This window comes from Castor canadensis, chromosome 19 (assembly GCF_047511655.1).
Source record: "Castor canadensis chromosome 19, mCasCan1.hap1v2, whole genome shotgun sequence".
In the NCBI taxonomy this organism is placed as follows: domain Eukaryota; kingdom Metazoa; phylum Chordata; class Mammalia; order Rodentia; family Castoridae; genus Castor; species Castor canadensis.
In genome coordinates this window covers 27043693-27057942 of record NC_133404.1, presented here as the reverse complement: position 1 = coordinate 27057942, position 14250 = coordinate 27043693, and the positions used below count along the sequence as shown (strand labels likewise).

Below are 14250 nucleotides of genomic sequence, written 5' to 3'. Positions count from 1 at the left end.
CTCCCACCGGCCAGGGGGCACGCCCATTGGCGCGCTCAGGCCCCACGGCCAGGGCAGGCCCCTCTAGAGGCCCGGATTGGCCTGACCGAGTATTCACGGACCAATAGCGTCCGCCCGTGCCCTCGGCCACGCCCTTCCCCAGACGCGGGCGCGCGACCGCTCCGTCCCTGTGGTGCGCGCTCCAGGCTCCCCGCCCCCTTCGCGCGCGCTGCTCCCTGCGGCCGCTGCCGCCTGTAACCTGCGCCGCCAGGATGTGGCTGGGGGCTGACGTCGGGTCCAGATGTGGCCCCGGCCCCGCCCACCCCCGGGGCCGGGCCGCCCACACCGAGCCGCGGCGCGCACGGCGGCTGTCCCGCCTGCCACAATGCGCGGGGAAGCTGAGGCCGCGACTTGACGCGGTCGTCCCTAACGTCGCCGCTCGACATCCTTAGGACAGGCCAGCCCTGACGCCGCACGGGGACCCTACTTGCCCGCGACCCCCTCACCCCTCATGCGCTCATTCTCCGGTGCCCGGCCGGGCGGACGCGGAGCCGCGCGGGTGACGGCAGAGGCGGCTGCGCGCCCAGCCTAGCCCAGCCCAGCCCGAGGAGAGGGCGCGCCGCGCCCCCGCCCCCCGCCCGCTCTCCGGAGGCCGTGGGTGCGGATGCGCCGCTGACGACTCGCAGCGACGAGCACTGCCTGCCGCCCGCCCGCACGCCCGCCGGCCGCAGTCCGCAGCATGGCAGCCGCCGCCTATGTGGACCACTTCGCCGCCGAGTGCCTCGTGTCCATGTCCAGCCGCGCGGTCGTGCATGGGCCGCGGGAAGGACCCGAGCCTCGGCCCGAGGGCGCGGCCGTAGCCGCCGCCCCCACACTGCCCCGCGTTGAGGAGCGCCGCGACGGCAAGGACAGCGCCTCGCTCTTCGTGGTCGCGCGGATCCTAGCGGACCTCAACCAGCAAGCGCCCGCCCCTGTCCCAGCGGAACGCAGAGAGGGCGCCGCTGCCCGGAAGGCGAGGACCCCCTGCCGCCTGCCGCCCGCGCCGCCCCCAGCTCCGGAGCCCGCCTCTCCCGGCCGAGAGGGCGCAGCGGCCGCGCCCCCCAGCCCCGCGTGGAGCGAGCCCGAGCCCGAGGCGGGGCTGGAGCCGGAGCCGGGACCCGCGGGGAGCGGCGAGCCCGGTCTCAGACAAAGGGGCCGGAGGGGCCGAAGTCGCGCCGATCTCGAGTCCCCGCAGAGAAAGCACAAGTGCCACTACGCGGGCTGCGAGAAAGTTTACGGGAAATCCTCGCATCTCAAGGCGCACCTGAGAACTCACACAGGTCAGTGGGGCAGCCCCGGCGCCCCGAGCGCGCGGACTAGGGACTGCGCGAGCTGCCCGGCCACGCCCCCGGAGCTGCCCGCTGGGCGCGAGGTGGGGGGCCGGGCGCGGGGAATGGTCGGGCGGAGGGCGATCGGGGCCTCGCCCCTTCCCCCGCTGCTCTGTTGCGCGGCCTGCCCCGCGCACCGCGTGAGGCGGGTCCCGGCTCCAAGAGCCGGCGCCCGCCCGGCGACCGCGCCCCCGCCGGGCACGCCCCCTCCCGGGCGCGAGTCGGGCGGGGCCGCGGGGGTGGATGTCGTCATCTGGGCTGGGGGCGGGGACCCCGCCCAGGCCCAGGGGCGACACGGGCAGGTGCGCGGTGGCTGGGTGGGGACTGCAGGCGTCGCTCGTGGCGGTGGGCACCCGGGAGTTGGGGTTGGGTGATCTCTTGCGAGTTCCATCATTCCCTCCCTCCCCCGCCCACCGGGCGCGCGCCGGGGAGGGGGGAGGCCAGCCCAGGCGCGCAGCGGGCGAAGTTCACGCGGGGACAGGGTTCCCTTCAGCCACTCGGCACATTCTTCGCTCTCCTCTTCCTGTAATTTTTCCAGCGCTCTAAGGTTTAATTTGTCTTAACCAGAGCCAGCGGCGGCGCTCGCCGACGCGGGGGGCGGTCCTGGGTCCCCGTTCCCCGCCTGCGGCTCTTTGTGGGAGCCCCCGCCCATCCGGCCGGCGGGGGCGCGCCCGGCGCGAGGGGGGCTCTTCGGCCTTGTGGCGCTTTCTTTGCAAAAAACAGCGCCCTGCCCACTGCCGGTCGGTCTGCACCGCCCTCTTCCCGGCCCAGTTCTCACCTGCCCCGGGGCTGGATGTAGGCAGACGGCACCTGCGTGAGGGCTGGAGGCCTGAGCCCACAGCCTGGGGGCCCATATACCGCCGCTCGCCCCCACAGACCCCCGAGCCGCACTTGGCATTGCGCGGGTTTGATACTTTGGAGTTGATTCATTTGTGGAAGTTCCCCCTCCCTTTATTTTTGTTTTTAACACAAAGATGCAAACATTTAATGGGTGGCAACTCCCTTCCCCTGAAAAAGTCATGTTTCCCTTGAGCTCACGTGAACTCCTCTGTGACATCTAATTCTTCCACCTTCGAGGCAGGTTCAGCGCCCGAATACTTAATACCGTTACCTTGTTTCCAAGGCTTGTGCCTTCTCTTGGGTAAAACAGTTCTCACGCTGAGTCAAAAGAATAACAAGAAACTGAAGCCTTTGAAAGCTGAAGGTCCATTTCTCGGTACTTTTGAAACTGAGCGGGCCGATCTCCGCAGGTGTTGAGACTTGCGCATCTCAGAATAACTTTCCCCGCGGTGGCTGCCCCCGGGGTTCCTAGCTCCTTGCAGTGGCCGCCCTAACCATGTGGCAGGTGATGGGGTTGAGGGAGAAAGCAAGGCCAGTTCTTGGCATGCGGGGGTCAGAATTAATGGTGTGTGGGCCCAGGAGGGGGGTGGGGTTTGTGTAGGGATCTCAGTTCAGCTAGGGAACGCGGCCGCCACAGTGGGTGTGGCCGTGGGGGAGGGGTGAGGCTAAGTTCAGAACCTAGTAGACCCTGAGTGCGGGGTGGGGGCCGCGCTTTGGGGGTGTGGCTAGGGTTGCGATCCGCCTTGGGCGCCGGGTGAGAGGGCGGTGCTGGGCGGGGAATTAAGATTGGGAAATCTTCTGCAGCCAGTTTTAAGGTCGCTTCCCACTCGGCAGCACCCAGTAACCACCCGCCTTGGTGAATTGCGGAGGGATTGGCAGAGGGGAGGGGCTAGCTGTCATGGGCGGGCCGAGCTGAGGATATTTTGCCAGATTGGGTGGCTTGCTCTTTCGGGCTCAGCTGGCCCTGAAAAAAGTCTGTAGGCTAGTGGATTGGGGTCCGGGGCCCTAGGGACTTGCTTTTCCCACGGTGGGGTGGGAGCCATACTCACTGGAGTGCCTGGAAACCCAAAGCAGGCAGAAGAGGATGGAACCAATCTTCTTTGGGTGCCCGCATTATGCTACAAGGTCTGTTCTTACAGTAGGGAACGTATTCCGTCCTCCAGGTTGCGGGGGATTCGAGAGAGGCCCCACTTCTAGGGTGGATGCAAGCATTAGATCCCTGTGAGGGTGGGGTTAGGAAGAATGCAGATTTTTAGGCCCCTGATGCTGATTGACTCATTACACCGAGTTTTGCCGGTAACTGGCAACTGCATTTCACTTGGTACCCGGTGAATATGATTATGAGAATTGTACATCCCAAACACCTGCTTCTGAAGGAAGTCTGGTTCAGCCTCTGGTCCAGGGCACCTTTGGGAAGCCCAGTTACAGCCCTTAGCCCGGTGTTCAAAGCAAAAGTAACTGGTATTCATGGGGGCGGTGGGGCTGGCCCCGGGGAGTGACTGAGAGGAACCCGCTTCCCTATAGACACTAGATCTGAAGTGACTGGTTTGCTTTGGGGGTCATCAGTAGGATTATGAAGGTCTCTGCAGATAGCAATTGAAGTCATGACACATCTTTTAACTTCACTAGGACACCACTCCCCCAGGAATCATAGTTATTTCCCGGCAGGTGGCGAATGTTAAAACCACCTTAGCCAAGAAGGTAGCCCCATAGCACTGGGCTCTGTGATCAGAGGCTGGTCCCCAGACCTCCTTGCAGCTTGGTAGTATCTACCCTGACCACCTGGGAAGTCTTGTGGGAGGGGAATGAGACCATGTAGAGTAAACCCTTTTGAGAAGCAAGATCAGCCTTGCCTTTGGGGTAGCTGAGTTCATAGGCCAGGGCTCTCTTCTGACCTCCCACTCCCACCCTGAATAGCTACTTACAAAGAGCTGCCCCTCCTGGTTAGCCATGTAGTAGTGATAGTCATTCTGTGGAAGGACTGCCTACTGTCACTTCGTTAATTGTTGGTGTTGTGGCAAATGCACAGTAAAACAAAGAAACATTGCAGTTTAAGCCACTTATTTGTTTAATCATAGCTTCCCAGCCCAGACGAGAAATTTACTAAACCCGGCTTTGGGGAGTAGAAGGCCAGGAGTAGATTTTTTTGGAGGCTGAGGAGGGTTGGATTTGGAAATTTAAGGACTTAACAGAAGGCCAGGCCAGTCTGGGGCCCTCTGGAGAGCAGACTAGTCCCCTAATCAGCCTCAGCCACGTCCCGTGTCCAGAGATTCCAGCTTGTGGGGAGAGGTGGGGCCTGGCGGGCAGGGGTGGAATGGCTACTCAGACTTTCTTGGCAGAGATACCATGAATACATTTCCACCTATTTGTTCCCACAAAGAATTGTTTTCACAATGACTCCGCCCTCTTCCCTGTAGCATGGAGAGCCATAGAATCGCTTGCATACTGCCTGGCGTGGGCCACTTCAGTGGCTCTGGGGGCCTCATGAGAATGGTGGACACAGTGCAGACCCTGAGTAAAGTTCACGGTCACCTCCCCTGGTTCGGGGTGGGGTTAGGAAACAGAGTAAGATTGCTTTCTCAGCTGTTTCCTGTGATGATTTGGGATGGGTCAGCCTGAAATTTATCCTTACCCAATGGACTCAGGAATTTGAGATTCTTGGAGCAAGGTATTTTGGTCCCCTCCCACAAGGTGCAGTCTAGCCTCAGAGCCTCAAGTTCCTGGCCCCTTCATTCCCTGCAACGGTCGCAGGGAAAGACAGCCTGTCAGAACAGGAGGTGACTGGGTGGGGCCTTCTTTACCCAGGGCAAAGCCAGCTTCAGGGATGGCTAGCACTTTGTCCAGGGACACGCCCAGGCCAGCAGCTCCTGCTCCTGTGTCCTTACCCCCACCAAGGTCCTCTTTGTCTAATATGCAAAGGGCTGTGGACAGAATGTGTGCGTTCCTCTTTCTAGAACTCCTTGATGGATCTGCCAGTGTGCATAACTGCATCCACACTGACATCTGAAGATGCATAGATAGGATCCTAGCAAACGTATCCACTGCAGCTTTTTGTTCTGTGCACTTGCTTAAAGGAGATAGCGCTATTTTTTTTTGGTGGCTGGGCTGTGGGGGTGTCCAAGGTGTGGTTGGTTTTTTTGGCTAGATCATAACTTAGGCCTCCTGTCACCTACTGAAAGGACTGCTGACATTGCCTGTTTTGATTTTTGCTGTTTCAGAGAGGACTCTGGTGTGTGCCCTTCATGGTACAGAGGCACTGGCTTTTAGGATGAAGACTGGTGATATTACTGACAGTGTGCACAGGTGTAGATTCTATCACACATGAAGTTAGTATGTTGAATTACAGACCTTATGTTTTTAAAGGAAATTGACTATAGTTCTTGGTTCTGTGCTTGAGGGAGAGACAGTGTCACACCCCTAACTTTTTAAAAAGTTTTTTACTTTTCACATGAGAGCATAATAAAGGATTCATATTGGAACTGTTTAAAACAATGCTAACAAAACCACTGTAACTCTCAGGTGCCTCGTGGCCTGCTCTCCTGCCTGTGCTTGGTGTTGGCTTTTCCAGGTCTGGGGGCATTTGGTAAGCACTCAACCCTGCAGCAGTTAGGTGGGCCTTCTTCTAGCGCTTAGGCTGATGTGGCATCTTTTCATCCCTCTCTCCCTGACTGAAGGAGGGCTGGAGGCTGCCCTGCAGGAGCAAGGCAACAGACCCAAGCTCACTCAACTAGAGGCCTGAGTGTGGGTATACAAGGGAAGATGCTTCCCAGTCTTTCAAAGAAATACCATGAAGTCCACTCATCAAAACGAGCCTGTGATAACCCCTTGGGTCCATAGGTCCCATTTGCTCTTGGTTTTGTTCATAGCTTTTGTCCTGATGGTTACCTGGTTCCTAAATGTAGTGTGAGTCAAAGAGAGATGGGACAGTGTGTGCACTTGCAGATGTGTGTGCATTTTAAGATGTAACTGTAGAGGCCTCTCCCCCTCCCCAAACCCCCAAGCATGCCTGGCAGACTTGGGGCAGTGTTTAGAGGGACTTACCATTCCTTCTAACCCCCAGCAGTCCTGCGGCCTGCTTTGGAGACCCTGTAATATTCCTAGTGGCAATTTTGAGACTAGCACAGTGTAAAACGTGTCCAGTTTGTGCTTTAAGTAAAGGCAGTTAAAATGGTTCTTAAAAACTTCTGCAGTGGTAATACTCAGCTCTCAACCATATCTAAAACTTCCAGACTGCATGTGAGGAGCCAGGTCTGTTCTGACTGCATTAGTTATTTAATCTCTAAAAGGAACCTAAGAGATAGATCATTACTTTTCTTTTGTAGTGCTAGGGGATTGAAACCTCCAGGATCCTGTGCATGCTAGACTAATGTTCTACTACTGAGGTATATTCCCATTCCTTTTTTACTTTATTTTGGGTCTTGCTCTGTTGCCCAGCCTGGCCTCTGACTTGCCTCCCTCATGCCTCAGCCTCCCCTATTGTAGGAATTACAAGAAAGAACCACCACGCCCGGTGGCACTGTTATTACTGATTTTCAAATAATAAAACTAAGGCTCGGATGGATTAAGAAACATGTCCAGGTCAAGCAGCAAGTGAGTGTGAAGTCTTGCTTTGCACCTGGGCGGCTGTGCTTCTGAGTTTGGATGTACCCACTGTGTGCCCTTTGCCACTCCTCTCTGGTCTTGTGTTCAGGTGATGCAGGTGAACAAGCCCCCCCTTATATTAGAAGGCTGTGTGTCACCACCACATTGTTCTCCCATAAATTTTTACTATTTCTGAAATGCTAAAGGGATAGTAAAGTGAACACACATATACTCTTCCCCTTAGATTTGTCAGTTAATATTTTGCCAATTTTTCTCCTTTTCTGTGTATCTTTTATCTCTCTTTAAATGTTATATATTATCTGATATACAGTCTGTATTCAGTTTCCCTAGTGATTCCCCAAATGCCCCATCCAGGATCCAGGATCCAGGATCCAGTTAATCATGCATTGCATTTAGTTCTCCTAGCTCTGTGGTTTCCTTTAGTTTACAATATTGCATCTTTTAGTCATTTGTTACATTGATATTTTAAGGATAGCAGCCATCCTTAGAACATTCCACAGTCTGGGTTGATCTGATTGTTTCCTCATGCTCAGGTGCAGCTTAAGCAATTTTTGGTCAACAGTGTAACTCAAGTGATGTTGAGCGCCCCCACCATAGCGGGGTGGGAGATGTCAGCTTGTCCCCTTGCTGGATCATGTGGTTAAGGTGGTGTCCTCTGGGTCCTGGGTGTAGAGGTACATCTTTCTCTTGATAATAAGTAACCTGTGGCTTTTTGGAGAGCCAGGGTGCTGCATGCCCTGCACACAGCTGGTTGCTGTGGGGCAGGTTTGCAGTGGGTAACCTCAGATAGTCACCACCTTACCTGCACCTGGTTAGTTTACACGTCATTTTCTTAACTTCCTTGACTGGACATGTTGGGGCTTTGAGGTGTTGCTTTGTAAGTCTTTTAAAAAGTCAAAGGACAGTTTGTGCCTGGAGAGGCTTGGACACTCCCTTCCCTAAATAAGCAAGATGTCCGAATTTTACTTTGAATGAAGAGGTTTCCAGATGGTACTTACAGGCAGCTCAAAAGGTATTTGGTAGAGTGTTCTTGGTCAGCACCCCCTCTCCTGGACTTCACCTGTCTCCTGGGTGGGTTCCTGCTGTTGCTGACACCAATAAAAGTCCTGGTGAGTTTCTACACACTTGCAAGAAGAAAACCCTAAATAGCCACCTGAGTCCACACACCTGAGCCTGGTTTTCTTTCCTTTCACAGCCCCAAATGGGAATATTTTCTTGAGAAATCAGCCTTCTTTCAGTGTGGTGGGAGTAAATGTCTGTCCATCTTGGCAGTTCAGAAGCAGGCTCTGTGCCCTGTGGACAGGATTGGGGTGGTGGAGACAGCTGCCACACAGTTCCCAGACTGGCAGGCTCCAAGATCAGAAGGCTTTGGCCCAGTATAATGGAGACTTAATCACTGATTTTTTACTCTGTTGGCAGGACTTGGACACTAGGCATGAGTTGGAAGACAAGAAATGCTCAACCAAGCACAAGCTCTGCCTTTTGAGCATACACACAACATAACACATATGCCTGTGTGCCCATACGCATACACACACACGCACACACATATGTATATGCGTGCGTGTGTGTGATTGTACATGTGGTGTCCTGCTTATTGCGGCTTCTGAACCAGAATCCATCCAAACCTAGAACATGGTGGCTAAGTAGATCCTGTGACTTCTAGTTCTGTTTTAGGTCTTATGGTCTACCTACCCCTAAAAACTGTGGACCAGCTGTTTATGAGTTAGGCTTTTCATGGAGGCGTGAGGTTCCCTCAATTGGAAAGAGAGGACTGAGAGGGCTGGTAGAGAGTTGGCTCCTTTTTCCCACCCCCACCAGTCCCCCATATCCCTTCTGCTTTTAGTGGCCTGGATCTCGTGTCTTCACCCTGCCCCCAGTCTCCTCCTGATACAGAGCTGGGCAGTGAGCACCATTTGCTGTTGGGCATTGTGTGTTAGTGTTTGTGTGTAGGTGGGTGGGGCACAGCATGGCACCAAGGGCCAGAGACATCGCCTTGAAAAGTCCCTCTTTATCTACATCGTTCTGGACAAACCAAACCAAGGGCCCATTTCCATATTTTTTTTTTGGGGGGGTGGTCTGTTTATTCTCCTTTTTTGAAGTTCATCACACAAAAACACTTGCTAACCAGGAGCTTGGCCACACTCTGTGGCCATCGGCCAGTCTGTCCCAAGGTGACCTGCTTGGAAAGGCTGTGAGGCCTGATGCCTCAGATTAAATGTCCTTGTGCTGCTGCCACAGGGGCGTGGCCTGCTCTGCATGGGTGGGTGACCCTTGTCCCTGGGGCACAGGACTCAGGCTTATCTCCTTGGAGCTGGAGCCCAGGGTACATCATGGAAGAGCTTTGTAAGACATAGGGGCCTAAATTAAAGTCACTGCACAGGGATGAGGGTGTGGCTCAATGGTAAGCACATGTGTAGCATGCACAGGCCTCTGGGTTTGGTCCCCAGCACTGTAGGAAAAAAAAAATTACTCCCAAAGAGCTCATGGCTCAGTCCTGACCTCCTGTCTCGGGGCTTTTGAACTCTGAGATGAGTCTGTCTCCTGTAGACACAGGTCACTTGGAAGAAAGCTTGGAAATGGTCAGAAGGTAACAGGTGATGTACCTGTCCCCCACAGCACAGATACTGAAGGGGTCAGCAAGATGATGGCTGAGCAGACTGGCGAGTGGTCAGGGCCCCTGGATGTGGCCTCTTTGCTCCTTTTTGGAGGGGCAGCAGTTAGCCTTTGGGGGTATACAGCCTTTCTCTGGTCCAGCCTTTCTCCAATAGTAAGGACAGCCTGTGAACAAAGCAGTAATCCCAAGGTTTATGGCTGTTTGGGACCATGGGAGCCTTTGGTTCCATATGTGGGACTCCCCACCTTGCTCTTGGGATCCCAGGGCAGATCAGCCACTCTTCTTAGGGGCTGGAATCCCTGCTGGGGGAGGGTCCAAACTCTGGATTTGAGGGCAAGTTATCTCCAGAAATGTTCCAAGTCTACAAGTGATTTTAGGAGATCTGAGTTGTTCTCCTTGGGCCATACCTGAGTATGCACAGGAACTATAATATAGCTAAGAATGTCCTTCTGTAAATTTCTTCTGAGCCGTCTCACTTGTCCTTAACTTGCTTTTGTGTATAAATGCTCAGCAAAAAGAAAAAGAATTAAGGGAACTTGGTTTGGGGCTAAAGGTAGAAGTTAGAATGAATAGCAGAGCATGACCAGAGGTTGTGCAAAGAAGAATTGAGAAAGAGGAAACAGAAAGGGCCAGTGAGCTCAGACTGACTCTTGGGTCCTCTGGGAGGTAGGCAGAGAGCCCAGGCCCAGCAGGTTGTTGGCCTAGAGTTACCAGAAAGATTAAGGCAGCTCCCCTGGGCCCTTGAGTGGAACTGCCAAAGCCTCATCCAGCTGCTGTCAAGGGTCTGCAGCGAGGGGTGGGCACAGGGTTGTGACTGGGCATCTTTCTACCTGCAAACCCTGCACATTTTCTTTGAATGAGGGATGGTAAAGTGGTAAATGTGAGTTAAATACATAGTTGCCAGTCACATGAGTCTCAAGGTGCGTAAAAGTGATGGCAGTTGGGTCCTTTGGCAAGCTTCACATTGTCTTGGTCTCAGACCAAGCCCCCTGAGACACTTCCCCTATCTGCATTTCTGATGCATTACCCTCTGCCCCTCACAGCCTTGCCGGGTTTGCCCACTGGTAATTGGTGGCATCTTCTGTCCAATGGTTTTCTTCCCCAGGTGTGTGGCGTGACCTGCATGAGGTGGAAGGGAACACAGGTCCACTTCATCCCATCCCTGAGGTCTCATGCTCAGAAAGATTTTCCTTGTGCTTTCTGTCAGTTGCTGTTTTCGTCTTCCCGCACAAGTGACACAATGGGCTTTGAGGCACCTATAGCAGCACATAAAGTCCCTTAGGGACTCTGGGACCCTGAAGCCATGGGTACCTAGGCCAGGCCCAGTTCCCACAGTTTGTGTTTTCCAGAGACCCCTTTTGGTCTGCTTGCACAGCAGGTCCTTTCTCCTAAATTTCCTTTGCCTCTTGACCTAAGGCACCAGGGCATTCTCTGGGTGAGTCTGAGGGCTTTGCAGGATGTACTTTTTTGGTCAGGGATGAAATTAAGTTTTAGCATGTCACCCTGTGTCCCCTTTGCAGAGGGTGTGGCCAACTGAGGGAGGATCCTGTGAGTGTTCCCTGTCACCAGCATGGCATGGCTCTGCTGTGTTGGCAAGCAGAGAGCTAGGTGCCCTGAATTACTGTCAGGCCTGCAAGACCAGGTTCCGATTGGGAGGGAGTTGCCCTAGTTACGGGCTGGGTATTTTGCTTTGGACAGACTGTGCTATTAAGTTTATTCTCTTTAGCCTTTGAAAAGCTTTAACCTTTATTTTCCTCTCCCCGATCGTCCTTCTGTGTACATGATCATGAAAGATAGTGTACATATGTGCCTGCATTGGTACGTGTGCCACTGTGTGTGCTGTGTATGTGTGTGCACGTGGTCAGCCATGCAGCAGTGTTCAGGACAGTGGCTCCTCTGGATGCTTGCCAGCAACCAGACGTCTAGCCAGGTGTGCAGGGCACAGCAGAAATGTTTGTTGCTCCTGGCGCCATGAACCCCAGTGGGGCCACATCACTGAAAGGCTGGTGCCCTGCAACAGCAGGAGAGCATTGTGTGCTTGGCCGCAGGGTGCAGAGAAACCCTGAAGCTAAACTGGAGGGCATTTACTCTCTATCTCTTCTGACCTCCACAAACCAGCTGCCTGGCCTGGTGAATCGATGGAACCTGAGCTCTTGGGCTGTCCAGCTGAGGGTTCAGCCTGGGCATGCCATCTCTTTGTCTCCTCCTACTCTGAATCTGAGCTATTTCTAACCTGCCTTCAGGGGTTTCCAGCCCTCAGGACAAGCCAACAGGGAACCCGGCTGCTGGAGGAGGGAGGATGAGGGCACTGCTCCTTTGTGCTGTAGGCAGCTCAAACTAGGAGACCCTTGGGGAAGCTTTGGCTTCCTCCTTCCGCGCTTTGGGGACACCCTGGCACCCATCCATGGAGTGCTGGGAGGAGGTGTCTTGGTTGGCTGTTCTGGTCGTAGTCAGGGTCCTCCTACACAGCAGAACTGGAGGTAAACACTGGGTTGCCTTGACAACCAGGCTGAGCCAAGGCTCCAAGTGCTAGTGGTTAGAGAAGTTCTCATTGTCTTAAGTTTCTAGGATGGGTTTCTATTTTGATTTTTTTTTTAATTAGCTAGTATGACTAAGATACCAAAATTCCTGACCTGGTTCCTATAATTTCTTAATAAACATTTATATTCCCTTTACGGGAGGAACATTTTAGTGATTCATTGACTTTTTCTTTTAGACTGTGGCAAGGCAGGGTGGGGGCAGCACAGGCCCCCTGCTGCCGACAGCTGGCACAGCTACAGGCCTGGGAGCACTGGCCAAGGTCCAGGGACTGGGAGAGCTTACGTAAACACCACACCAGGATTTTATTGGCTTTGAGGCTGATTAATTTCCATGGAAAAATTTGGGGAGCTGCTTCTCTCCTCGGGGAGTGTTCAGATGCCCTTAAGTGGAACTTCCAGAACCGAAAGGACACCTCCCTACCCAGAGCCCAGCCTTCTGCGGGAGGTCGAGGTGTGAACTTGTTTTATACCTTGGTGCAGGTGATGCTTCTGTTTGCTATTAAACTCTCGGCTGCTGGCTGTGTCTGGCCAGTGTCCTCCTGCCCACCTGCTGCACTCTTAGTGGGAATGTCCCCATGGGGATGCTGCAGGCTGTGGGTGGGACTTAGCAGCAGGTTCTCCCACCTCATGTTTTACTGGGCTTTCCTGCTCTGCTTAACTATAAATTAGCTTATGTGGAGTCATCTGTCCCCATAAGAAGCCAGGTGAGTGTATAAGAAAGCAGCTTCATTCATTTTTCACCAGTAGGGCTGACTGGTCTCCCTGGTGGATGACCAGGAGACCCCCCAGGTCTGTTTCCAGGGTCCTGTCTTCGTCATGGTCAGGTAGAACCTGCTGGGCTCTTTCCCACAGCACAGGCATATCAAGGTGGGTTGGGTTGCCCTGCAGGCCTTTTCTTCTCTGTTCTCACAGCCAGCCCAGGTGTGGTCCTGCAGGAAAAGCATCTCCCTGAAGTTGCAGTTGTAGTGGGGCAGAGCCTACCAACCCAGCACTAAAGGAAATGTCCAGATTTGCTGCATTTGTTTTCAAATGAGTCCCTATTGTGAACTCCACAGCTTTTCCAGGTCCTCCCTCCCCCTAGAGCTGTTTCTCAGCCTGGTGCAGAGCCCCTAGGTGGGGGCTGCTTTGGTACACCCTCCCTTGAGTATCCCTTCCTACCCGGGCACCAAGCAGCCTTCCTATCATTCTTTCTCTCTTTGTAAGGCAGAAACAATCCTGCTAACATGACCCTTTTCAAGGATGTGTACAGAATTCGATTTTTGGGGTGAAGAATTCAGTGTTGGAGAAAAAACCTCAACCTGAAGTTCATGGTATGGTATCGAAGAGTATTAAGGGAACCGAAGCACAAACACACTGGAGAGTTTCTTGTGCTATTTCTAAGGCCTGCTGGTTTGGGCTTTGGATTTGGTCATTCTTTTCCTCCCCACACTCCCATCATTGCTGCATCTCTCTTCCTGGCTAACCATGTGCAAGTTCAGCTCCATAGATGTTCTGTTTTTGTAACCTTCTTTGAAAGCTTCTAATGTTTTATTTTTATAAGAAAAAGCCTTTTTTGTTTGATTATGCCTTGCTTATTTAAACAGAGAGACAGTATGGCATGTTGATGAGGATGCCTGGCTTTGGAGTGGGAACAGGCTGAGCCCTGCCCTGGGTTTTCTTTAGCAAAGTGGGTCTGTCTGGTCATGCTGACCTCTGAAGAGCAGAAGAGAAAATGGACAGGATGCCCAGGAGGAGAAGATCAGTGTGCAGGCTGTGTATGTGTGTGTGTGTGCGCACATGCGCGTGCATGCTGCAAGAGTAGAATTTCATGCCCTGAAGTATTGCTAATGGACACCTTGATGGACATTTTTGCTGTCTTCTCTTTTGAAAAGAAATAGACAATTCATAACTACTTTTTTGAAGTAGTTGCTAGTCATACCCCAGAATCCTCACAGGCTACCCCAAACCTGCCTTCTCACAGTCCCCCTGTAGTGTAAAGCATTGGGTGAGCCTCACAACAGTGTGGTCGAAGTCCACAGCCTCAGCTGTGTCTGTGAAATGCCCATCTCGGGGGTGCAGTGGGATGAACCAGGACCCCACTTCAGAAAGGTGGTACAGACTGCAGGTTTCCATGAGCATCCTGTTGTTGCTATGGAGACTCTGTTGCTGGGTACTGAGCTGGGCTCAGACTAGGGAGGGTGGGCCCCACTGCAGGTGAGCCTCATTTGTTACCAGGTAACCAAGCCCTCCCAGGTACTAGCAGGTTGTATCTTGACTAATTATCAAGAAACCTCAAAGTGAAAGACCCGGTCACTGGTTAGCAGAG

The 14250-nt window shown here is 53.6% G+C and overlaps 1 protein-coding gene across 1 annotated transcript in view; it reads left to right on the top strand.

The window, feature by feature from the left end:
- Positions 1–207: 207 nt before the first annotated feature.
- Klf13 (KLF transcription factor 13) overlaps positions 208–14250 on the top strand; it is a 48063-nt gene continuing 34020 nt past the window's right edge. The window contains exon 1 of the mRNA XM_020182954.2: positions 208–1298. Coding sequence (XP_020038543.1) covers positions 719–1298 — 580 coding nt within the window. The 5' untranslated portion in view covers positions 208–718. The remainder of the gene's footprint in view (positions 1299–14250) is intronic.